This window comes from Nothoprocta perdicaria, unplaced genomic scaffold (genome assembly GCF_003342845.1).
Source record: "Nothoprocta perdicaria isolate Ctin4 unplaced genomic scaffold, notPer1 scaffold_142, whole genome shotgun sequence".
Classification (NCBI taxonomy): Eukaryota; Metazoa; Chordata; class Aves; order Tinamiformes; family Tinamidae; genus Nothoprocta; species Nothoprocta perdicaria.
The window spans coordinates 612,355-639,739 of record NW_020454561.1 but is presented as its reverse complement, the minus strand read 5'-3'; the positions used below and the strand labels follow the sequence as shown (position 1 = coordinate 639,739).

Below are 27,385 nucleotides of genomic sequence, written 5' to 3'. Positions count from 1 at the left end.
AAGAAAGGAAGTGCCCAGGATAACAGAAAAAGAGATCAACGTGGGGAGAAAATAAATAAGATGGGATGCTGTAAAATAAMTATACACATCATAGTTTTGATCATTTCAGCAAGTAACTACTATTTTATACCTATTGCAATGAAGCTACATGATAAAAGTTCAAAGATTCCAAGCAAGAAGTCAGAAATTACATTTCTAACCAGGTCTTAGTAAAAAAATATTTAGATTATAGGGCAATGAGGAAAAAAAATAAATATAGGAAAGTGATAATTGAACTTCTTATCCATAGGAGAATCTGAAACAAGGATTCTGAGTAAATAAAATATTGTCTTACATCTCCTGCATGATAGCGCATCCAAGTTGGAAGGTCCTACACTTGATGTTCAGTATGTACAAAATAATGTACTAAATGCATGAAAAATGAAAGAAAAAATACATAGCCATGAAAAATTTATTGTTCCACTGGATCTTACTCTTAGATAAAGGATATTTCACTTTGGCAAATAGCTCTTGAACATCACACTTATTTTTTAAAAAGAATACAGAATTAATCTCAACATCTTTGACATTCTCTTTTTTTCTCTCTCAATAAATCAGAATTCATCCATTTCTTGGCAGATGTTTAATGAYAGGTGTTTATTACAGTAATACTACCTATTTCCAACCTTAAACAATGTTTCTGAAAGAATTATGTTCAGGAAAACTGCAAATAATCTTCCTTCCACATATATACTTAAAAATAGGTTTTACGGAACTATGGTTACTATATTTGTGTACTATAAATAATGAAAACATACAGCCTTTAGATCTTTGCACATATTTATATAAACCCAAGAAGACTAAAGAAGTATTAATTCTGAATGGTCTAAAAAGATTACTGTGAAATATACTTTTGAGAAAATACAGATAAAATGAAAAAAGGTTTAATTCAGGCTGACAAGTTATACAACCCCTATGAAAAAAATGTGGTTTTTTTTAAACTGTTTAGTTGAAACTGAAAGAAGATAGAGTTTCTTATTCCTAACTTGACACATTATGATATAGTTAAAAGACTCAGTATTCTGTAACTGAAAAATACAATGCACACGTTTTTCAATTAACAGCCTGAGAATATGCTATTCRTTACTAATAGTATCCAGCCATACTTATCTAGGCCTCAGTATTACAAGGATCTGACTACTATTAAACTTYAGAATACATCAAGAGATATTTGATCCTTTTCGAAACCGTACTTAGAATTAGAGGTCTTGGAGGTTATTTCAAAACCCAGYATATGACAACTATATCATCAATAAAGTATATGTATCAATTAAATATATATACATATCTATCAATTAAATATTTATCTGTTTGTCCTGGAAACCAGGAGGATGAATCCCATTAGAAGGTGGCTGAAGAAAACAATAAAGAGACCTAGTAAATATGGAAATAATGGAGAACACTCCATATCCAACAGTCACCCCTCCAAACTTTATCTAGATATGACTGAACTAAAACATCCATCCCACGTGTGTACTTAAGGCTTTCTTGTTTCAGGTACAAAGGGCTGCCACAGTGTCTGCCATTATGTCTAGAAACAAGTAAYACCATATTTAATAGCTTTTGCAAAGTTTGTTTTCATATAGTAAGCAAGCGCTACCCACATTCTTAATTGTGCTGTTTTTTGCTGCACCTCAGAATGTTTAAATATTATCAACAAAACGATAGGCTCTTCAACAGCACGCTAGAAGTGGGGAGAGGGGAGGGAACAGATGGACAAACACACAACAATACGGGGGACTCTTCCCTAGTGTTATTATTAGGAAATATATCACAGATATYGCCTCTCTATATTTGGGTCACTACCACACTGAGGTTTAAAGCAGAATTATAAAAGCAGTGAAATTTCTAGCCAAAATATGCTTTATAGTAAAAGGCTCGAAGAGCACCATCTGGTTAATTTAGCAAAAAAGTTAATGGCTATTCTGATCACAGGCTCTAGACTGTCAAATAAAGTTTTTTACAGGACTCTAGCACCTAGCAGCTGAAACTGTAATAGCAAAAAGAAGACAAACTTTAATTAAACTAGATAAATTTCAGTGCATCTTTTCTATACATAATACACCTATTCAACACGTGCAAATTTCCAGTAAGAGAGGATAATATCTAGAATCAAATACACTCCACTAGAAATAAGGTATGTCATAATGTCTCTTCTATCATACCAACTCACAGTCTCATGTCTTTCTTCCCAAGAAAGCAATTTTTAAGAATATTACATCAGTTCCTCTGATTTCCTCTTTAATTTAAAGAAATCCTTTGAATTAATCCATTAATTATTGAATAAAATCAGAAAACTGAGATGTGGGGAAGACTGGGAAATCTGAAGAGAAATGGGTACATCAAGTATAGTCCAGATATTTCTAAATGTCAGACTTTGTTAGCATGTTTTGAAATCAAAAAACCCAAAACCCCTAAAAATACACAGTGCCTAAAATAGAACAAATTCATGTTCAGCCTCAAAAAAATGTTGTGAAGAGTAATCTGAATATAAAAATTCCAAAAATCTAAACAAAATCTCACAAAAACTTCCAAAAATGTCACAAAATGAGAATCTGAAGGACTTTTACCSTGTATTAGCTAGTTCAAAAACAATACTTAAAACAGGTTAAGGCACAGTGCATCAAAAGGAGTCCCTATGGTAGTCACCAGTCAACCACCTGACATGGGACACGATCACATTCAGTAGCAAGACGAGGCAAACAGATAAATAAATAAGTAAATAAATAAATAAATATAAACAGAAGGAAATCAATGTAATGCTCAAAGTGTCATATTTTAACTGTCTCAAGTGTTCCCAATGATTACAACCCACAAAAAGAATGTGCTCTTAATCTGACCTTAATTACTGGCAGTAGCTTGTAATGCTGTTTTATAGTCTGATGAATATGAAATGCTTGAGTGGAAAACTCAAAACACATTCTGCAAGGCTTGATATGCATTTGCCTAATGGTACAGGCAAAAATTGAGAGATATTGTTTTGTAGCAACAGCAAATTACTTCCTCTCAACTGAAGTCTGCCCGCTCCTAGTGTTTTAAAAAGTAAAATGTGTTACCTTCAGCACCTTCAAAGGTCAGTTCGTGCAGCTCTGCTAAGGACAGAAACTTCTGCAGAAGTGTTAACTTAAGAAAATAACTTGTGATCATCTGTCTCTATTCCAAACTAAAGTCTAAAAAAAAAATGTAGTTTCTCAGAAAATAGAGGTGCTAAAACAAAAAGTATTTATACAAGTGGTTTAGTGGGATGAATGTTTTTCTACATTTGTATCTAACTCTTGCCTCCTGGAAGCAAACAGAAGCAAAAAAGAAAATAATTTTCCTGACAGAAGGGACAAGACATAACCTGAAGGTTGATTCCATGTAATGGAATGTATGAAAATGCTCTTCAGAAGTGGTGAAATTTAAGGAGACATTTCCAGTTACTTTAGAAATCTTTGACAAAAAATGGAGGGGAGAGGGAAGCCTAAGAGAAACTATAAAAGGTCAATACCTCTTAGTTTAAGATGACACTGGCAACAGAAATCACCCTATGTATGCAAAATGGGATCTCAAGGCACATCCCTGTACAATAACACTCCAAATCTAAAGAGCTTTAAGGAAAGATGAGAGTAGGTCATTTGTAGAAATCAAGTCTACCCGAGTGAATTTTTGGATTAAGAACAAAGTAATGAATACATATATGCCACCACTCAGAAGGAAGGGCTGTCCAAACTTTTGAAAAAGAGAAAAAAAACAAGAACAAAAAACAACCACTGTCTTCATGTAGTCAATGGATAATTAAGAACTATACAGTGGTTCTTAATGGAGATTTTCCTAATGATATGGAAGCCAAAGAACTGAAAACATTTCACAGTCTGATGCAGATATTTATGAACAGTTTTGCTAGAGTAGTCTTAAAACTATTTAAGGAGCCTTCAAATTTTAACAGCTGCAGTTAACTAATTTCTGGTTATATTCAATGAGGACAGATGCCAGATAAATCATTTCTCTCTTGGCTGAATCTCGTATCTCCTCCATCTACATAACTACTCACAAAGATTTCTTTCTTGACCCAAAACACACACAAAAAAGAGCATGGTGTCATACTAAGAACATCCAGGGCAAAGATTAAGAGTAGCCATGAAAAATGGCACCTAAGTCCAAGTATTCGTCTATTGCATTTTTTTTTATTATTTTTAAAGAAGTCACCTGCAGATACTCCTATGGCTTTGTGACATTACTAAATTAGTGCTCACAACAGCTCTCTAAACAAAAAACCTTCTGGCCATGTATTAACTGCAGTCCGAGATGCTGCGCTGCTCTTTGACTCCTGCCTTATTGGGGTGTCCAAAATAAATGAGTCGCAAAGTGCATTAGGCTGTGGAAGAACTACAAGCATACATACCTTGGTAATAATTTCTGCTTTCTTGTCTCTTTAGAAAAATATAGTGCAAGATACAGGAAAAGAAGACTAAACTACAGACATCATTTGTAATTAGCATTTTTTTTAAAGTAATATGAGGAAAGAGTTCGTATGAATTCAACTCTAGCTCACCCTGAGAGGAACCAGACAAAGATACATATGTAGTTGGTAAAAGAATTGTTTAATTTCCCTCAGACATTAATAGAAAACAAAGAAGTATAAACATAAGTACAATCTGAGGAACAAAACCTACCACATGACTAAGGAAATACAGAGTAAAAAAAAAATAAAAGAATTATGTTTTGGGAGAAAAAAAAAATCACAGGATAAGCACTTAGGCTACATTTTTTCATAATTTATTAAGGAAAAAAGATTCCTACAGCTTAGAGAATAAAATTAAGACTTAGAAGTTTTTAAAGTATTATCTTGCCTTTATTTAATCTTTTCCACACAACAGACTATTAAGTGAGTCAGGAAGGCCCTTAACGTTCCATGCTTTTCAGCTGTTAGCACAATCTTACATCTTTTACAAGGAGAACAAGCAGTTTATTTCTACAACGGCTTTTTGCCAAATTTTTGCTGGGACTATAATACTTTCATTCAGTGACCACCGCTACATATAAGGAAACAGAAGGATACAGTTTTGTAATCTTACATACAGGAGGCTCAAAGAACTATAAAAGTGTGGAATCTAAACATAATTTTATTATTAAAAATATTTATGAATTGTATGACTAATACATATTGTACAATGGCTAAGCAAAAATAAAAGTGTTCTTACATATATGGGTATTGTGATTATTAAAAAAAAAATCCCCCCCAGCTGTTTGATGTATCTTGCATGAAATACACGTTTATCTTCTACATTTCCAGCAGTGTGAAAGATAAATAGCAGCATAGAGGGTATCAAAGGGGTTGAAAATTCACAAGGACCCAGAGCAACAGCCACTATGTAATTAATTATTAAGGTGTCTTAAGGTCATCTAGCTAAGTCKTTTTCCATTAAGTTGGAAAGCAGAACACACAAAAAAAAGTGTGTTGGAGGAAACAGTTAAGAACTATCTCAAATTCAGGCTGCATATGTATATGTGTGTATATATATATATATATACACACACAGATATATGGCAAATATATATATGCCTTGAAATAAAGCCACTAAAGCTTTTGCTRATTCTTTCACATTCTTTCAAAAAGGACTCTGGAAAACAGGCAATATTAGGACATCAGAATTCACAAAGAGCATATTCGTGTGTTGGTAAGAAGTCTTCGAGATGGCTAAGCAGTCGTGTTATCTGGAAGAACTGAAATAAAATCAGCAGAACACTTCCAAAAAACAAGGTCCTTGCTGCTGATGATATGGATTAGCAGAAGGAACAAGAGGTACTTTTGAATGCAGTTTAAAAATCTGATGTTTTCTCCCATAMGGAGTAAATATCACAAAGTTACATACATCTTATCACTAAGAATTAGGTAATAAGCAGCATGAGAACTTCATTCACATTCGTGTGCTCTCTAGATTTCTATTTTGACAGGATTRCTAAAACACAGAAAAGTGAGCAGTGGTGTTCAGCTTAAAAGAGAATSCTGAGGATCAGAGCATGACTCCAGTGAGTGACCAAGTAACCTGCAAGTGCAGAATGAGACCTGGAATCAGCATCCTAATAGAGAAAAGTAAAGAGCAAGGTGCAACAAAATCCTGTACTTGCAAAGACCTCTTTGCAACAAAACAGTAAAATCTTGGAAGAAAACCATAAAACCTTTGTTTACCATGAAATTGTTGGGTGGCATTTAATTTTGCATGACTATAATCCATCTAAACTTAGTTATCTGACTTCAAGTTATTCATTTAGGCTCCCTCAGGAATCAGTCGAGAGAAAAGGACACTTTGAAAAAGGTATCTTTAATCTCTGAACAGACTGAGAAGGCCCATAAAAATGCTTATTTCTCTCCAGGAACAACACAGGCAGCCTCAAAGCCTAGGTTAGGATGCAGCATTGTGCTACATCTGTGCTACATCAGTGGCAGAAGCTTCTCTCCACATGTCCCACCACTTTATGTCAGCTTTAATGAACTAACCCTAAAGAAAAAAGATAACGGGAGAGAAAAAGGAAAGAGTTTCCCATCTCATTAAACTCATCCTGGCTGCATGATTGAATGATCCAACATGGAAGGAGAGTAACAAAGAAGAACACAGGTGAGAGATAAGCTGAAGAACATGGAGAAGGAGCATGGCTTCAGGTTAGCARCTATTTAAACCAAGTTATTAGACTGTGAAGACTAACTTCCAGTCCAAGAAATGCCACTTACGATTATTGTCAAAAGTGCAAAGGAAAACCGGATTTTTAACCCAGAAACAAAGGTTAAAAGAAGAGCAACCATCCTACAGCTGGAAGGCTGGCACCTCACAACTCGGCTGGTAGGATGGGGAAAAAAATAAATAAAAAATGATTTTCTTTTGTGAGAATAGTAATATGTCAGCACGGAAGAATTTCTGATGCCTTTTGAACTACAAAAGAGAGGCCATAAGGGCACCTGAGAGCTACAGGCAGCAACTCAAGTTAAAAGACCGCTGGCAGGAAACAGTTCAGCCTCTGCAGTAGCACCAGCCTGGCTATATGACCTATAGGTAGGAAACAAAAATAAGCCCAGTCAACTCATCATGAAGAAAGGAAATCAATATACAAATCTGTTTACTTTTTGTGCAGCCTTTGTAGGAAAAATAAGCAGCAAAGTGTGTATTTCTGTTAAAAAAAAAAAAAAGTAGCGCTATTTTTATGATATTCCCAAATAAAGCTTTTTAAAATTCAGCTTCCGTAAGGCAAATACATTCCTAAACTGGTAAAACAACTTCTAGGTTCTAACCTCCACCATAATGTTTGGCAAAATATAAAATATTGAAATAAGAAGAAAGTCATGATACAAACAGATGTCTATTTTTCACCATACATACACATATAGTAAAAATCTTCAGAATATAAATGTAAAAGGTTGTTTCCTGATCTTTACAGAACGAAATATAACATACATGAAATGAAATAGAAATCTGTTAGTCACTTAGCGTTGAACAGAGGAAGCACAACTTTTAGGGAGAAAATATGCATAAAACATTTTATCGGACAAGTCAATTAAAGTGTTCATTTCCAAATGATACAATTTTATTTTATTATACATGAAAAATACCACATAATATTACGCTTTTATCATCAGTAAGAAATTTCATATAGACAGCTAAAAGCCAGGAAAGTTTTGTTTGTCTATTTGCTTTTTAAGTATTTTTGTCACGCTTTTCAAAGCAGCACTGTGCATGAATTGCACTCATTCGTGAAGGATTACATATTGCGTGCTAAATACGTAGCTTATATCTTTGTATACAGTTTATCACATACCCACGTGTCTGCGTGAACGGGCCGGATGTTGCTGAGAAGCACCTCTTCATAATTTCCATAATCACAGAATTTGACAACTGCAGTTGTCCCCGACGAATGGAGAGCTTCAATTTCTGCCCGGTAGAACTTCAAAGAGAAATTTTCAAAGGTCACAAAATACCACTTGAAAGACTACACACACTTTTTATTTTTACCTAAACTTTTACTCTCATTGTCAGGATTAAAATTTGAGTAAGATATCTGTAAGTTTTCAGGATATACTAGTAAGTATCTGTAAGATTAAGATATTAAAACTGCACATCAGTTTTAAACATGGCCGATAACTGTAAGGACATAGTATAATAAAAAAATGTGTTTTAACAGTGAATTTACAATAATCATGGAGATTTTATGCAACTTTTAAATTTAGAATTTAAAAGCCTCTTCTTCATTTGTCTGAAAAATAAACTGTTGTGTAGAGAGAACTGACTTTTAAAACAATACCTACCTAATGAGCAGTTGCTTATACATATACACTTAGATACTATGCATGCTGTTTTATTCTAATATGTGGCATAGCTATACTATAAAATGGACTAAAATAAAATATAAAATGGTGTCCCATCAGAAAGTTTTCCTTTATCAATCCCAAACTTGGCTTTTCAACATTTATCCAAAAAACGAAAAGTTAATCGGAAGATATCCARTCACTTTTTCCTCTTGCTGACCACAGACATCACTGCAGTGGTTAAACTGCAGTTAAAAAAGAAAAAGGAGAAAAAAAGAGRAAAAAAGACAGAAAATGCTGGGAATAAAAGCTATTCAAAGAAGAAAAAATATTTAAGGCAGTTCTCATCTTGGACTGCCAGAAAGAGGCAAACCTTATAAAAGAATCTAAGAAGAATACCAGAAAACTCCTTAAGACATAAATAACAAAAACTCTTTTAAGCAAAGCCAGACAAGGAGGGATATGGCATTTACAATCCATATGTAACCCTTCCACTTTTAGGCACTGCTATGAAAGTTGGGAGTTTAGGCATCYTAAACTCAACCTAAATCAGGGCAACACAATTGTCCCCAGGGTGAATTAATGTAAGTAGGTAGTTTCACGCAGTGAATTCAATCCCCTCTCTCATAAACAGCATAGGATGCCAGCCGAGAGGCAAATTACACACCTATACAAGAGCCCTTGTGCCCTATGGATTTCCCTCAGATACAAAGGAACACACAAAAGGTACGGTCTGCAGTGCTTATGTGGCCAAGCATACCTTGTTGTCTTCCCAGTAAAGAGCAAAACACTCATCCCCTGGTCTCCAACTCTTCCCGTAGTCCACGTGACTCGGTGGTTCTAATATTTTCTCTGGTTTTATGGGCCCAGATCTCCTCTTGGGTCCGGTGTTGTAATATAACATTTTGTCATCAAAAGAGGGAATYGTGGTGGGTCCGGATGATTTGATAGGTCCTACTCGTCTTCCCTTCGGATGGGGCTCGCTGTCGCCATTGGGCACCGTGCTAAAATTATCAGTTCTGGCAGGATTCTGATAATCATTATTCACTCCAAAATGGTGCTCACTTTTTAACGCAAAGGTTTCATTACTGATTGTTCGCGCCTTCCTATCACAAAAAAATTCAGAACCGTGCACTTGGTTTTCCCTTTTCCCACGTTTCTGGTTATTGTTGTCTATGATATCTTGAGCAGCAGAGTTCTCCTTGAGTTCCGTGAATGACGCCCCTTTTCCCATTCTGTTTTGCATATTGTAATCCCTTTTTTTAAAAGGACCATCACTCTGGTGAGTGGAATAACCCAAATCCTTTGGCCTGTCGTTTCTGGGATAATGTCTGTCATTTCTATTTTTTTCATCCGTCCAGTGCTCTAAAGAGCCGTGCCTTTCAGGACCTCTGCTTCGTGGCAAGCCACCACCTTCCAAAGCCTGCCTTGAATTCTGAGCATCCCTCTGGAAACGAGGGGGCTTCTCGTTCCTCGGCTGCCTCATGTCATTGCGGGTCACGTGTCTCGGATGGGGCTCTCGGATGCCATTCTGCTCGGTGTTCAGAGCTTTGTGTGGGGCTTGGTGTGGCGTCTGGAACTGCACCTTGGGCTCTGCAAAGGAAAAGATATCAATTATTAAAATATTTCCCATGAAAATATTTTAGAAATATTGTTTCAGACATTAATTWAAAAAGCAATAGCATTAATTGGAAAAGTGAGCGGCATTTAGATTTGTGGTAGAGAGATGAAATGTAAACTAAGAATTAGCAGAAAAGACATTGGAACTGTAGATTACAATTCCTAATTGATGAAAAAMGTATATCCTTCTGCAGTACTTAGAACCAAACAACCTACCAGTATGTGAAAGGTTGGACATAAATTTACAGGAGATTATTCATTTCTCCCCACGGACATCAGTAACTTGCCAATAACAGTCACTTAAGAGAAAGAAGAAGAATTCCAGTGGGGAGAAAAGAGGAGAGAGGAAAATGCGGGGAAAGATTTATTAACCAAATTGAAACTTGCTATAAAAATAGTTTCTCTTCAGCACAAACTGAAGCTAATGAGGACAATGTGCACTACTCCTAAGCCTCCGACCAACAGGCCATAACAGCAGCCACTCAAGCCTAAACTTCAGAGGAGTCGACCAGAACTTCAATTAACAAGAAGACAAAACAAGATTATCATGGAATTATTCCAATTATCATTGGAAAGAGCAAACTTACTTGGGATGAGATTGTACAAAACTTGTAACAGGACATTTAGGGGAAAAAAAAAGGAGGGAAAAATCAAGGTGAATCTAAAAGCAACGGACCTGGAGAAGAAATGAATAAAACAGGGCAACCACCAATAAATAGGCTTTTTTCAACATTCTAACCTGGCCAGCTCCCTCTTATTTACACAGTTAATCACACTGTTTTCCTATTCCGTGCGTGTGTGCACRTGTTCAGACACAATTGGGATCTGCTGGCAAATTTCAGGTTGGAGAAGCTCGCGAGTGGGACAGATGGAGATCTGGAAGAGATCTGGGAACTGGATACTGGAGAAACCATCAGTCTGAAGGTCATCTACCAGAAAGGGAATGTAAGTGTGCAATATTCTGTAAATACTATGGCCACGCTATCATTTCGCTAAGACTCTTTGTGAGTGTGTTTATTTTTTGACTACTTATGATGTTCTTGCAGCTCAGATTGTATTTCAGGGAGATAAATCAGAAACATATTCAATTATAAGCCTAACTTTGAGCGCACACATTAGTTTCATACATGAATAACATAATGGGCATTATAAACTTACGAAGTCCATAGCAAAGGGATAAATCTTAAAATATGAGGCACTCCTGGGTATTAAAAGGTAGGTAAGAAAACCTGTGTCCTTTTGGTTTTTTTTTTTTTTTTTTGAATTCCATCCTAACAGGCACGTAGGGAACAGAGACACAGAGGCAGAAGTCCTGGCTGCCCCCTGACATGGCTGAGTGGCAACCTACAGCTGTGCTATGGTTGTAGAAAACTTCTCTACCTTTTCTTCAGCCTCTATTTCTATTTCCAGAAAAAAAAATACAAAACTACAAGCATTCTTATATTAATAGTATTCCTATCAACAAGAAAARGAAAGTCTTTAAAATCTAGAACAAAAAAATTAAAATGCTATTCATCGCCCCAAGAATTACTTGTAATTACTGTTACAAGAATTACTTGTAATACAGGATTTTACAAAACAAGTTTCATTTGCAATTACAACCTAGWACTATTCAAGGAAGCATGGGGATTTAAAACCAGTGTTAACAGCTAAGAAAAAAAAAATCAAGCATCATGTTTAAATGTTGACACAAATAGGTTCATCCAGAATTAAGTACTTATTGGAAGAATTTATATAACTTYGTTTCAGGCAACAGAAGTTTTTGCAGGGTGTTAACAGAAAATGCCAACTGCTACACATTTACTTTAAAAACAACAATTTTCTAATATAGCAGTTGCAAAAAAACTATTTGGAAAACAGCTTTTTCAAATAAATGACTTCCCAATGTAATATGATGGTGATATAAAAGTAACAACCTTATTTTAATGTCTATCTGAATTTTCACGAAGAGATTATTTTTTAACACTGCAGGAAGATTAAAAGAGTCCTGAAATGTTAAACAGCACGGGAAGAGATTAGATGTTTTCAAAAGGGTGAAAAAATGTAAGCATCATTTCTTCTAGTCCTGTTTACAAAATCACAGGATGGTTGAGGTTGGAAGGGACCTCTAGAGATCATCTAGTCCAAGCTGGGGCACCTGGCGCACAGGGAACGGGGTGGCATCCAAGCGGGTTTGGAAGATCTCCAGAGAAGGAGACTCCACTTACTGTGCCATGCAAAGGGTGCTTATGAAACACYTGAACCATTCTCATATTCTAACCTTAAGCCACATAAAGTATGGTAAACTAATGTCCTATAAGGACATACAACTACTCTGTTAAAACACACTGGCATCTGAGTGGACTATACCATTTTACACCATGGCCTTGAATCAGCAGCTTACACTAACCCAATGCTCAGGCATCGTCCTTTTTCTGAAAGGGAATTGCTAAATAACGGTAAATGTTAATTCGTCACTCAGTCAACTAAAAAGTCTATAAATGGATAAAAACACTTTCTTAGTGTGTCTGTGTCATCTCATCACCAGAAAACTGAGATTAATCTTATCTCAGTTCTTTAATGGGGGGGTGGGGGGAAGCAATGAGAGGTTAATCAGAGATGTGCTCTCCTGGCAGGAGCAGTTGCTTGCAGCAGTGCTGCTCCTCCTCCAATGAACCTTTAGTTAAAGTTCCCAGAAAGGCAAGTTTCCCCACAGCAGAGATCAAACTGCTATTAATTTGGCACTTGGCAAAAAAAGATGATAAGCTCTTCTGTCAAACAGCAAGACACATCACCCCAGCCATTATCAGTATGACTAGATGCTTAAGAGAGTCATCTGGAAAAATGTCATTTCTAAATTAATGACAAGGCTTTTGTTTTCTGCTGCTCCAGACAGCTACTGGAGCGTCTCACTTAAAAACTGCCACTTGGTTATTTTTCAGGCGTTCACRCTTTTGTACACGATGCTGCTGAGCAGACTTTACATAAACCATCATATTCTCTTCCTTAGAAGAAGCCAGCAGGAACCAATCCCAGTCACTGCAATAATAAACAAACAAACAAAAGATGGYTCCATGAATTATGGTATTTATGAAGTACAGTTTCCTGTAGCTCTTTCCTGTGGATTCTCTCATGTTTAATTATGTGGCTAAGCTCAAAGGCAGCAGCCTTTCCACCACAGTGACACTTATTTGGACTTCTCTTTCCAACTTGGCCTGTATTTTTAGGCTACTTTGAAACATCTGCCCAAAAGCAAATTGCATCTCATATTGGCAAGAAGGTTCAAGACTTGAGAGGGAAAGTAACAGACCTCAAAGCCTCAGACTAAAACTTCAGTTTACTCAAGCTACAAGTTTCAGGCAAGCCTAGGCCAGTCAGGCTCACCTCCATCCCTGGAAATGGGATGGAACAGCTCATCCTGGATGTTGTCTCCAAGCATATGGAGGACAAGAAGGTAATCAGGAATAGTCAGCATGGACTCACCAAGGGGAAACCACACTTAACCAACCTGATAGCCACCTATAAAGGATTGACTGCCTGGGTAGATGAGGGGAGAGCAGTGGATATTGTCTGCCGTGACTTTAGCAAGGCTTTTGATACTGTCTCCCATGATATTCTCATAGGGGAGCTCAGGAAGTTTGGCTTAGATGAGCAGCAGGATTGAGACCTGGGGCTGGGTGGCAGAGCCCACAGGCCGTGATCACTGGCACAGTCTAGTTGAACATCTGTAGCTAGTGGTGTGCCCCTGGGGTCAGTGCTATGTCCAAACCTGTTCAACTGATTCGGTAGGGACCAGGATGAAGGGGCAGAGTGCACCCTCAGCAAGGTCACTGATGATACAACACGGATACACCCGAGGACTGCATTGCCATTTAGAGGGACCCTGAAAGACCAGAGGAAAGGATGGAGAGGCACCTCATGAAGYTCAACAAGGACAAATGCAGTTTCCTGCACTTAGTGAGGAGTAACCCAAGGAAGGCATCAGTACAGGCTGGAGCTTGATCTGCTGGCAAGCAGCTCTGTGGAGAAAGACCTGAGAGTCCTTGTGGACAAGAAGCTGAACATGAATCAGCAACGTGCCTGTGTGTCCATGAAGGTCAGTGGGATCCTGGGCTGCATTAGGAAAAGCGTTGCCAGCAGGATGAGTGAGGTGATCCTCCCTTTCTACTCAGTCCTGGTGAGGCCACATCTAGGGTGCTGGGTCCAGTTCTGGACTCCCCTGCACAAGCAGGAGATGAAGCTACTGGAGAGAGGGCAGCGTAGCGCTACAAAGACCACCGGGGCACTGCAGCATCTGCCCAATGAGGAGAGGCTGAAAGAGCTGGGCCTGTTCAGCCTGGACAAGAGAAGGCCAAGTGGGATCTTAKCAATGTGTATACTGATATCTTAAGGAAAGATGTAGAGAGGATGGGGCCAGTCTTTTCAGTAGCGCCAAGCAAGAGGCAACAACTACGAAGTGAAGCATAGGAAGTTCTGTCTGAATTTGAGGAAGAACTTTCCTGAGAGGGTAACAGACCCTGGAACAGGYTGCCCAGAGAGGTTGTGGAGTCTCCTTCTTTGGAGATCTTCCAAACCTGCCCGGATGCCACACTGTGCCACGTGCTCTAGGTGTCCCTGCTAGAGCAGGTGGGTTGGACTAGATGATCTCCAAAGGTGCCTCCTAACTTTAATCATACTATGATTCTATGAAAAAGATAGCACTGGTCAAATTAAATATACCCTTATCAATCTGTCTACATTACTACAGTAAAAATCATACATATAGGAAGAATRTGAAAATGATTCTATAGTTGCAGTTACTACAAATGAAAATTTATCGGGCTAAATGCCTTTTTTTTTAAAAAAAAAAAAAAAGGACAGGAACTACAGTATAACTTTTTATTCTTCTTTACAAATATGAAATTTATTTTCTCTATCTGAAGATACTTACAGAATACCAAAGTCTCCTAATCTACACTGCTAGTAACTATACTTTTTTTTTTTTACAACAGGAATAAGCTTGTTTTCATTGATAGTAACAATAAGGCTGAGTGAAATTCAATTGTTAGAAATAAAGCTTCATCATGAATGCCTTTATTTTGCATTTTATTTTGCATCTCTTTGCTCAATGGTAACATATTAGTTGAAAACACGGCTAAAACAGTGAACTCAAAATTTTAAAAATTCTCTTCAACTCAGACAAAAGTTGGAACTCATGTTTTCTTTCCCCTTTTTTTTTTTCTCCTCAGATTATTTATATAGATTGCATTACCAAGAAATAAAATAGATTTTTTAAATTATATTTTAGTGTAATACATCTCAAATCTTTAATTCATTTGGGGAATATATAAAGCATAATGGACTAAGGGAAAATAAAATATATTAAGATTAGACAAGAAGTGCCAGCTGTCTTCTGTCTTCTACTGTAAAAGTACAAGTCAGTGTATTCCAAAAAGCATAAGAGTTTATCTCAAGCATGAAAATTTAAGCAGAAGGTAAATTAGAAGCATGGAAGTGCCCTGTTTCTTTGGCCAGCTCCTGCGGGTAGTTCTCTAAGTGCCGTGGTGTGAACCCTGCTGCCTCTGCAAGCGCTCGCTCTCCATTAGCAGGGATGTCCTCGGAGGGGCCCTTCAGAGAGGTGTGAGGAATAACCTGACACGCTTCGAAAGGCTCTGCTAGAGGCAACGCTTCACGGGCCTCCTGTACGCTCCAAGCCTCTGCCTGCACATACCTACTATGGACACCGCTGGAACCAGGGACACAAGGATAACTGCAGCTAAAGGAGGGGAGATATGGGCTGAGATGAAACACCAGTCCAAAACCCACCATCCTCAAGGCCATTTTGCCAGCCTCAACAATGTTAAATATTTGCAGCCAACTATCCTCCTATTTTGACTACAAAACAGAAGCAGCAGTTTGACATTATGAAGCATCATTCAAAACAGGAATATTGAATTCAGCTATGGAATACATACTCAACAAAACTGATAAACTGACTTTGCTCAAGGAAGAAAATGGCAATCAGGAGAAGTCTTTTAATGTGACTGTAGGAAAGTCTGTAGAGGTCCCTTCCAACCTTAAACACTCTGTGATTCTGTGAAAGCTCAACCCAAACAATCACAGACAATTGATGAATAAAAGACAAGTATTGCTTCTCTATCAAATCATGCTAGAGCAGGGGACTCAAGACAGGGTTAGAGAGTCACAGAATGGTGGAGGTTGGAAGGGACCTCTAGAAATCATCCAGTCCAACCCCCTGCTCCAGCAGGGACACCCAGAGCACGGGGCACAGGGCGGCATCCAGGCGGGTTTTGAAGACCACCAGAGAAGGAGACTCCACAACCTCCCTGGGCAGCCAGTTCCAGGACTCTTGTCACCCTCACAGGGAAGAAGCTCTTYCTCACCTGGAGATAGAACTTCCTGTGGTTACCCATCTATCAAGAAAGGCTTAATGACACATAGCAACTAGAAGATGAATACAGAAAACTCACATCAGAAATGAAAGATTCTGCTTTTGAAGTGGTGATTTCRGTAATTGCTGAAGCAATTAATGTCATTAATACAACTAATTCAATCATGTGTAAATCAAAACCRAGCGTCTAAATTTGTACATCCTTCAAAGCCCAACTGTCAGCAAGCAGAGACCACAGCCTACTGCAGCCTATGACGTGCACCAGCTCACAGAGTAACCTTACTAATACATTACAAAGACATCCTCTCTCTTGCTGTTTTGTTTTGTTTTKTTTTTCTCCCCTGTGGTCCCATTAATTTTTCCATTTGTTGTGCAGTAGTTTTATTTTTATAGAAGAGGCATGAAGTATCCACCCCAAGCGCATCCTGTCTCTTGAAGGATGAAAGAGGAAATTCTAAACAACTGAAATATTTTCACCTTCGCCTTCTATATCATGAGTTCATGTTCTAACCAGAATAATCACTATGATTCTCCTTTAAGTATACAGATATATGTATAACACAAGCACACATTTGTTTCTAAAGTTGGTAAGTTGGTCTTTATTTCCCCCACCACCTCCTCAGGAGGCAGGTGTCTGTCTCAAGTTTTCATGAATTTAGATTCAAAGTGGRCGAAGCACCAGCCTGTTCTCAAATTCCCAAGAACTAAGGAGAGGTGAGTATCAGAAACACAGACAGGTTTCTCAGTACTTTTGTCCAGGTCTAGTTCTTTCTTATACTTCAGTCAGAATCTCCTGGCACTGTTTTGTTTTCCCTAAAAATCCCTGTTTTCTTTTTCTTATTCTAGCTGCCAAAGATGGTTGAATTCCCCCCATAACAAAAGAAAAAATATATATTTTTGTTTGTATTTTTGTGCATACCTGGTAGGTTTCTCTCYGAGAGGAAGACCAGACTACTTGCTTTCAACACAAAAATACCTTCTAAAGTTAAAAAAAAAATCATTCATAGCAAAAGAAAATATCTGTAGGATACAACTGTGCTTTTTTTCCCCCCTCATTTTTTAATGTATTTCTTTTAAAGAAAGTGTATTTACTATATACTGTTTTACCTATTAAATAATTAGTTGATTATGAGTAATGAAATGTTTTTGACTRCAGTAATTACTGAAAAGCAAAACAATATTTAACAATGAAAAATGAAAGGATGTAAAAAAAAGGTATCACTAAGAACAAAAGATTATGTATCCTATTTTCTTCTAGCAAATTGATGCTTACTAAAATAAACTTTATGTGCATTATTATCTCTAAAAAAAAGGCATCTCCTGAACACAATGCAAATCTATTCCAATTCATGAATATTCTTCTGCTTAGTCTAAATAGGAAAAAGGTATCAAAATCAGCTTTGAACAACTTCTTGATAGCTCCTGCTCATGAACTGAGCCATCTAGCCTTGCAACTGCAGATTCAAAAAGAAATTTATAAATTCTCAACAATAAACAGAGTCTAGATTTCAGATGGAAAATAAGAATCAGTAGATAAGAAAAGCAAGGAGATATGATCAGAGAAAAGCACGTCTTTGTGTTACAGAAATAACTGTTTTTATTTCCAAACATTTTCCTTGCCGGATCACATAAACCATTTCAGAAGAAAATGTGACACACAGAATTAAAAATCATCTATCCTTGTTTATAAAATGCTCCTTTTTGGCTAATACATAGTTATTTAAGAAATTAAAAGCTGTCCYAAAAGCATACAAGAGGGTTTAACATGATGATGATGGCAGAAGTGCTCATGTCAGGTATTCTATGCTCCTGATCACGTGCTTTAGTGCAACGGTAGGAGTGCCCTCTATTCCCAACCCCCCTCCACAAAGACCTTTCTCGTTAAGCACATTAAACACRCTGCAATTTCAGAGGCTTTACGGGACAGACATGAAGTACTGTAGAGCAACCCAGCACCGTCCACGTTCAGTGGGGAAGGCACTGTGTCCCAYGCAAAGACAGAAAACCGGCCAGCATGGGGGCAGTTCCTCTGCAGAACAGCAATGAGGAAACCTTATGCAACCTCCAAGCMCATGAGTTGTTTCTAGTGGCTCCTCTGATTCATCTTTTATCACTGCTCTTCTAATACTAAGGAAGAGCTACTTGTCTGTTAGGCCCATAGCAACTGAGAAGATCAAATTCACAGATTCACAGAATGGTTGAGGTTGGAAGAGACCTCTAGAGATCCAACCCCCTGCTCCAGAGGGGACACCAGAGCACTCGGCACAGGGCAGCATCCAGGCAGGTTTGGAAGACCTCCAGAGAAGGAGACTCCACAGCCTCCCTGGGCAGCCTGTTCCAGGCCTCTGTCACCCTCACAGTGAAGAAGTTCTTCCTCACATGGAGATGGAACTTCCTATGTTTAAATTTAAATTAAATTTAAATTGAGTGAAAAAGGTGCTAGTAAGCCATACCCTGTTTTCTGAATATAAAAAACAGCTACAAACTGTATACAACATTCATTAAAAAACAGCTGTTTTTCCTCCGCTTTTACATAATGTTTTAGTAAGATATAAACCCACCTAGAACATAAAACAGTATTWATCTAAAGAGACAGTTGCACTGAGACTCAGCCTACATTCAGTGCTCACAYAGTATTCACTATCCAAAGGACTACAAGCTATGACATTTCCTAAGCAAATCCTTTGTATTAAGGGACCCCAGCCCATCCTTAAAGCGTTGGGAGGCTCCAAGAGGGCTCTGAGAGCCCCTCGCTCCAGCTGCAGCAGCAACACCCCTGCCTTGGCCAGCTGCTCCTCTGTCTCCTGGCCCTGGCTGCTCACCAGGTTTCCTAGAGCAGAACATGTGCCCTTTGCCTTTGCTCTTGCTTCCTTTTCCTTACATATGGGCATTGCCTTCTGAAACTCAATTCCTAGACTCATTTTCCTCCCACCTGAATACGCTGACTTGCTGCAGAAATACCTGAGTGTGTTAATACCAACTGCTCCTCTGCATGGGGAGGTGGCAACTGTAAGTGCACAGCTTCAGAKGCCTGAATGATTTCACAAAAATAATTGATAAAAGAACTGCATGTATTTAATGGGAAACAGATAATCCCAATATTTTTTCCAGAAAACTTATTTTGTTAATGCACTAATGCACTGTATACAACTTGATCTTTCTTCTAATTTAATAATGAACCCCTCAAGCACAAATACACACCTAGAAAAATAAGCATAAACATAGCACAGCTAGCATAAACTAGCAAGAAAGGGCATATTTTATAATATAAATAAGCCAAAAACAGGAATAACAGTCAAAAAAGATCCTTCTCCTCTAACCAAAACAATAGTTATAACTTACTGTATTTTAGATGCAGACATCTACTGATATTACAGTTGTTTATTTTTTGCAGTAAAAAATCAAGCAGAGCAACATTTCGGCAATTTGCATCCATGCTAAATGGGAGAGCCAAATCACAAACAGATCTGTTCCCTACTTCAGAGCACATACAACCTCATTAACATTAATGAGAATTGTATATACACCTTAGAGAAAAATTACTTCCATCTGTAAATTATAAATATCTGTTTTACTTATAAACTGCAGCCATACAGTTTTGGCCATGATTCTTTGCATTTTCAAAAGTACAGAGGCCTAAGAAAAGCTCCATTGCGTCACATGCTCATATATGGGCCCCATTTCTACCAAAAGAGTTGAGAATCCATCTTGTTTAACTTGTTTATTATTTTAGATTTTAACTTGTTTATTTTTTAGATTTAAACTTGTTTATTATTTTAGATTTTAACTTGTTTGTTATTTTAGATTTTTGTTTTATTTATTTTGCTTGCAAACTTAACAGTGGTCTGTTTTTAGTACAACATCAGATTCCTTCTAAGGTAAATTCAGAGGACTGCATCAACCAACCAATCTGGCTACTAGAAAGTACATTTAGGCACCAACATCTAGCCGTACTTTAAAGCTTTCAACATTAACTCCCTTTTCCTTATCAGTAATTTCCTGCATGTCTTTAACAACTAGTATGAAAGTGCCACTAGTTTGCCTTAATACACAAAACAAGAGCCAAGACCCAATAGTTGAAAAGCTTAATTTGAAAGTTAAAATTGAAATCCTTACATAAAAGGATTCCTTGGATGCATTAATTCCTTAGAGAATTGCAAAATATCAAACGGTTCATACAAATTCTAGTATAATGCTATTTCTCCACCCTTTTTGAAAGCAGATTGTTTCTGAGGGAGAAAAAAATACAACTCAATGTGAGGACGGAGTTACTATAAGGAGACATTTTCATTTCATGGCCACTGCAACACCTTCAAGCCCATACGCAAAACAACAAAGGATCTCAACTTATAGCTGAGATCAACATACTGAGTTCTACTTTAATATTACAGCAGTCTCTAGAGACCTCAGGTTGCCTGGAGTTTCCACTTCATTTTTTTTTCTTYAATGCACCTGTTACTGCTTCCAACTTATGAACAGATTTTGAATTATGAGTACATAAACTACATCCTTATATGGTCTCTGAAGAAAAGTCTGAAAGGACATTTAAGGAAAGAAATTTTCACATTAAATCTTTGAAATTATTATATTTCTCTTTCTAGGATCCTGTATTTTTTCAGTCTCCAAAGTTATTAAATAGACCAACTCTGAGAAGATGGTCATTTAATAGTTCAGTGGGGGAAAAAAAAAAATCTTTTTCAGATTGAGGGAATTGAAAAAAAAATCAGCTTTCTATCGTTACTGAATTTTTAATTGAGCACCAGACAGAATGTAACATTTATCAGCTGAGGAAGAAGGATTGCTGTTTGTTTTCTTTTAATTACTTCTTAACAACAAGAAAGCTCATTAAAGCCAACAAAGATTACAAGTGCCTTTAAGTAATTAGATTAACAAGCAAAGATTTATCTCATCTATTTTCAAAATGACTGAGTTTTAGRTATCTAAGCCTGAAACAAGCTCTTCTGCAGTCAAATGAGAAATTCAAACCATCACAGTAAAATTTATTTGACCTTTCCTCAGAAGAGGTGAATGGTTTTAGTCCTCCTCATTTTTCACTGCTGACTGTGATGGAACTTCTTACATCCATTTCTATATGACCAAGTTAGGTCAAAGAATTCCACCAATACTGGTTCCAGATGTATTAATTTCAGTAACTTACCCTCTACTGTTAAAGTACCCATTTTGGATTCCAAGAAGTCAAACAATGTGCTTGGTGCAGATGGTCTGGCATTCCCTAGCTCTTCTTCATCCTCAGGTCTTATTCTGCCTCGGCCCTTTCCTTTACCTGCAAACATCAAAAGTTATTTGGAGATCAGGGATGAGAGCGGAAAAAAAAAAATAAGAACCAAGAAATAAAGAAAGGAGCAACATTTAATTTTAGCATACTTAACATATCAAATGTTTATATTTCCTTAAAATGTCCTTAAAAATCAAAGACAAAATAAATCTAGATATTTTCCCTGAAGGATATTTAAATCTATGGCTTAAAATTAAGAAAAATGACGAAAATAGATATCTTTTCCAAGTACTTGCTCTCAAGCTTGCAATGTATTACAACTTGTGAGAAAACAAATATGTATATATACTCTTATGTAAATACATTAGCAATCCACCATACATGTGGTGTGGGCTTTGCTCATGAATGCTTTGTTCTCCAGCAAGTTTGTTCTTTGCAAGTCATACCTCTGGGTGGTGGTCCCTGAATGGGTTTCTGTTTACTGCTGTTCAGAAGAAAATTTAATGCTGCCTCTAGGCTGTTACTGTTATCCATAAGTGCCTGTCTTGCTGCTTCTTTGCTGAAACCCATCTCTGTTATGTGTTTTAGAGCCTTTTCATCGACCTGAAACAAAGATATACACAGAACTCATCGTTAAGTTACAACAGAGACTGTAAAACCACCAGATTTGTAATTATGCATTAATACTTARTTAAAACACTAATTCATATTTCATTGATGATAAATATTTCAGTCTTTTATATAATCCTCACAAGCTCTTTGGTATAATAAAATGGCTAGCAGAGATTTTGTTTYATCATTTCTTAATTAATTGATTTTCACTTTTAATATTAGGTGGTTTCAAACACAAACTCCCCTATTCTGCCTCTTCTGTCACTGCAAAATGTTTGACAAACAGTAATACACTTTCTCTCAGAGGAAAAGTAAAAGTAGCTCTCAAAGCAGTGCTGGTATAAAAGCAAGCCTTTTGTTCCCGTTTGAACCTGTCCACAGCTCTTACAAACAGTACAAAAAACAGTTATATATTTCTTAAAACATGGAGAACACATAATCACTATTCTGTAGAAGAAAAAACAAGAAACACAAGTAACTTTATTCTACAGAAATACAGGCTTTCTTATTCCAAGCTGTAGAGAATACAGTGGCAGAAAGGTAAAGTAGGAATCACAGAGCATGAATTATAGAAAATAACCTTACATCTTCACTGTGCTTAAAGGACTCAGCTGCTACCTCTTCTGCTGCAGAGATACATGCACTGAAAATGAAGTGAGAGGAGAAGGGAAAAAAATAATCCTGCTTTCCAAAGGTCTCTCTCAGGCTCCGTCCTTCTTCATTCCACCAACCTGAAGCCAGTTGCCAGTTATCCATCCAGTGCCACAGCTGCAGCCAAGTACATTCTTAACTGGAGTCCTATGATCAATGCCACATGCAGGCAACAAGTGCCAAAAGGACAGTGGCCAATAAACTCAACAAACTCGCCCTTTGAGGTGCACAACTCCTCTTTCATCCACTGCTTAAAAGAATTTAAACCGTTTTAGTAACAAAAATGTATAATAGGACTGTAAAAGCCCTGACAGATAAAATTGATCCCCTTCTTCTCCCTGCTGCCATAGTTTTATGATRCAATTACTTAATCCCTCATTGTCTCCTGATATGAATATATCCTGATCTATTCATTGTTAGTTCAAGACTGACTGTGTGCTGTGGGACAACAGATTTACGCAGGTGTCATTTGGGGCACAGAACCAAAAACTGGAGCCTGTGGTTGTTATCTCAACACAACCACATTAGAAATTCCAATGTAGAAATCCAAATAACTTTCAAAACCACATTTAGCTCTCCAAAATCATTGCTATGTGCAATATATGTGCATTTTAGAGTTTGGATAACTTTTACATGCTGGGTTGAGTTAACTCGGACTGTTTAGTGGGCCCTACCTCATTCCCAAACTCATCCACGGTGTTCTTGGATCAAGCACACACAACTGCATAAAGAAAGAAGTGGCAACCACTGAGACTTTCAGGATCCAGTAAAAGGGAAATATTGTGTAAATGTCTAGAGGGAGAGGCAACCTCCCAGACCACAGACCACCAGAAAGAGAAGGCCGTATCTAAAGCCTCTATGGATGTCAAAATCTCTCCCTCAACTTTATTTATATAACTCCTATCTTGCCAGTTCTCAGGTATGAAACCACGGGAGGAAAACAAACAAACAAAACCCCTTAGACTTCTAGGAAGACTTGTATATACTGGAAGGTCTATAGGGAGCAGAATGACTGAGCTATCTACTGTCTGTCTATACGGGAAACTTATTTCTTTGTTTCTTATTTTGTTTGTGAAGATATGGTGCTTCAGTTTTCCTGATTATCATCAAATAGATCCAAAAAAAATTTACTGTTTAAAACAGACGTACAAGTGAACAATCAAGACAACTTTATAATAATCCCAAGAGATTCGAGACCAATTTTAAGATCTAAGATGATTTCATAGAAATGAAAAGGGGTTTCTAGATTTACCGGGTTCATATTTGCTTTTTGCAAAAAGCAACTATTACTTTATTTAACATTTCTGAAGTTTCATTAAGTTGTAAATATTGTTATTTACAGTGCAGTGTGAAGTAATTTCCTTGCAAGTCATAGAAGTAAAGAAAAAAAAAACTTTAAAGAAAAAAAATAGTTAGAATTTTAAGTAGTCTGTCTAGGTAGACATGCTGTTCTCARGAGCATCATATATCACTGCTGTGGACATAGGAATGATTAAATAGCATCCTGACACCCTTTCAGACCTTTTTCTACAATTCTGTATTTGGCATTTCTGAGCATGGTGTTGGAAACAGCCATCTTGTTGAAAGGAGAGGGCACTCACAATACAAACAAAAAACAAAAACAGGTCGTTTTACTGTTGTATAATCCCTATGTGTCTTTTCTTGTGCTGGTTAAATCTTAAAAGTAAATAAGCTTGAAAATATTCAACAGTAACGGATACCTATAACCAGCATTTGGATCCTGGCCTACTGAGTTCTTGTATCACCGTGACCCCTCTTTCCGGCTCATTTCGTCATCTGAATGAGAATCACTACTTGGTTCTGCATACTTGGAAATCTTGGAGTCTCTCAATTACAAATAAAATCTCCATTGTGAATTTTTAGACTGCGTAAGCAAGCAAACCAGAAKTTTCAAGAACTGCTTATCCTATGCCCACTCAATTCAAAGAACACGTCATATTACTAAATATAAAGTTACAAAASAGATTTAAATGTGACATTTTAGATTAAGTAGCACAGTTCCGATGCTCCAATAGTAACAGCCACCTTACTGAAAAGGAAACACGGTGRCCGTGTCAACATGACACTCAAATGCTACAGCAGAAGTACTTCTACTTCGACATCTCAAATATATGAAAAGCAATATGTGGCTTTCTTCTTGTCAAATGAATGGTTTAAAACAGATCTTTGTAAATGAATATTAAACTAACATGGAAAAAAAGCTACGTTAAAACGTTATCTGGCATGCAGAAATTGGAAAATATAAGTTTCCTGCCTAAACCAAATTAATCAATCTTAACACACAACACTGATTTAAATGAGAAAATAGCTCTATACTGTATTGAACTTGGCTGTGTGTACATCTACTTTCCTTTGTGAGGACACTTTTAATTTTTAGTGGTTAAGAAGACAAAGTTCTCGAGAATAATGCTGCACCTTAACTATCTCAGTAAGGTACAGTAAGGTACGAAACACCCTAATCATTCTAAATAGACTTAAAAATAAATTGAAAGGAAAGTCTCATTCTTCAGGGCTTTGTTGTTGTTTTTAATAGCACACAAGTTTAAGGTTTCATTAAAGCCTTCAGCCTTACCAGTTCTCGATAGACACCTTCATTTTTTCCCTCAGGTTTTGTTGCCTTCTCTTTCTGGAACAGCTCCCTGTTTCGATTCCCTGCAGCGCTCACRCTGAGGTTACTTCTGGTATTACCACCTCCTCCTCCAAACGTCTTGGTCTTGAGATAACCACAAAAACAATATTTCAGTAAACGACACTTAGGAAAATAAGCCTTAATATTTAGCAGCTACACAAAGTGCACTAAACCTGTTGCAGCTGTATTTTTTATGATTAGGTTTTACATCAACAAATAAAGTGCTAATCTGCACAAAAAGGATTAATTTATTTTGTAGGACTTTATTTTGCCACCATGCCCAGATTGGGCTGGAAAAAAAGGTTACATAATTCTAGTTTTCATGAATTATTTTAAATTGTAGCAGTAGGCTAAAATGGAAAACTGAGAGAGGGCATAAAAAACTGATGCATTAGATGGACAAAATTTCCTAGCTATTCTATAGCTAGCTTCTGTCTACAAAGCAGCTCTCAGGGATTTTTGAGAACTAAAATTGCAGCCTGAAAATAATAATCTGTACTTATTACTTTATCTCATTATTTTAATTGCAAAATCCACACATTTTAATACTGTTATCAAAGTCATATCTACAATAAAACATCCTGTGATAGAGCTATTTGCTCAGCATATTAGCTGAATGCAAATAGGAATGCACTCATTAATCCAAAAAGGATTCACTGCTTTTGATTCATCGTTTTAAAGAGAGAGATAATGAGCCGAACATCAGAAAGTATTTTTGATTTAGGACAGAAATATTTAAAAGATATTTWAAAATATTTAAAAAATATTTAAAATATTTAAAACAACTAAAGACCAAACAAAGTAAGCAAAATGTTGSACTGCCTGCACTCTCACCTCCTTGCTCTTTGCTACTTCTGCAATGGCAGCTGTTCTCTGYTTTTCAAATTCATCATTGTCAGCAACAGGTTTTGCAGTATTTGTCACCTGCAGAGTCTTCCTGCGATCAAGCTCTCTGCTGTCCACTTGTACATGAGACACACATTTCTGGCAGAACAAAAGAAAGTTGTAATTAACTCTGCTACTGTCACTAGCAATAAATAAATACTCCATTACAGTAGTACAACTTCAGAAAAACCAATGCAATCACAAAAACTTACAGGGAGGACATTTAGCTATCTCTGCTGACAGCAAACCACCTTGTTCACAAGAGAGGCCAAAGAATGATATTTATGTTCAGAACTTATTTCATAATACGGCTAACACTATTTCTGTAAACATCTTTTATCACATAAGAAGGCAAGATAATGCAGGAAGAATCAAAGATATTAATTAGTTCATAGTGATCTAACTATAGTTTTTATAGGGTTTTTTTGTTCTTGTTTTTTAAAGATTAATAGCAGCGATCTCCTTGGGAGCTGCAGCCACTCCAAGAACAAATTGTGTTACCTTGTCTGAAAGAGTTTTGGTAGCCTCTAGGCAAATGGAACTAGAGCCCCTGGGTATCACGATCCAGGTTACTCTATCAAATGTTGCAACTTCAATTTTTATGTCACACTTCAATGACCAGGAGAAATTCATCGTACCTGCCCAAAAGGCACAAAAGGGGGAGGGCCACCTTCCGTTCCAATGTTACTCCTATTGTGTTTTGCTAAACTCTGCAAAAGAAAATTGCTGATTAATAAATAAAAAATGGAAAAATAAAGAATCAATCAAACAAACAAAAGATTATCTGGTAACAGTCTCCATTTGAGAACATTCATGAAACACAAAAGAAATATATTAAGCACAAAAAAGATGTTAATCCTTTAGTCAAGTATTCGGCTTGACAAGAAGTGAGTATGTACGGTCCTTCAATGTCAATTAAGAACTGTAAAATGGTAGCTATTTTATAGATTCACAGATTCACAGAATATTTAAGGTTGGAAGGGACCTCTACAGATCATCTAGTCCAACCTTCCTGCTCAAGCAGGCACACCTACAGCATGTGGC

At 37.0% G+C, this 27,385-nt stretch overlaps 1 protein-coding gene across 2 annotated transcripts in view; it reads right to left on the bottom strand.

The window, feature by feature from the left end:
- Positions 1-27,385, bottom strand: part of TDRD3 (tudor domain containing 3) — a 98,712-nt gene that overhangs the window by 14,035 nt on the left and 57,292 nt on the right. The window contains exons 6-12 of one of the 2 annotated variants that reach the window (XM_026034314.1): positions 26,980-27,051; positions 26,291-26,440; positions 25,400-25,540; positions 21,990-22,146; positions 21,466-21,591; positions 9,078-9,910; positions 7,831-7,956 (exon numbers count right to left, since the gene is read on the bottom strand). In XM_026034314.1, coding sequence (XP_025890099.1) covers positions 7,831-7,956; positions 9,078-9,910; positions 21,466-21,591; positions 21,990-22,146; positions 25,400-25,540; positions 26,291-26,440; positions 26,980-27,051 — 1,605 coding nt within the window. The remainder of the gene's footprint in view (positions 1-7,830; positions 7,957-9,077; positions 9,911-21,465; positions 21,592-21,989; positions 22,147-25,399; positions 25,541-26,290; positions 26,441-26,979; positions 27,052-27,385) is intronic. The other variant, XM_026034316.1, reaches the window with a different exon arrangement.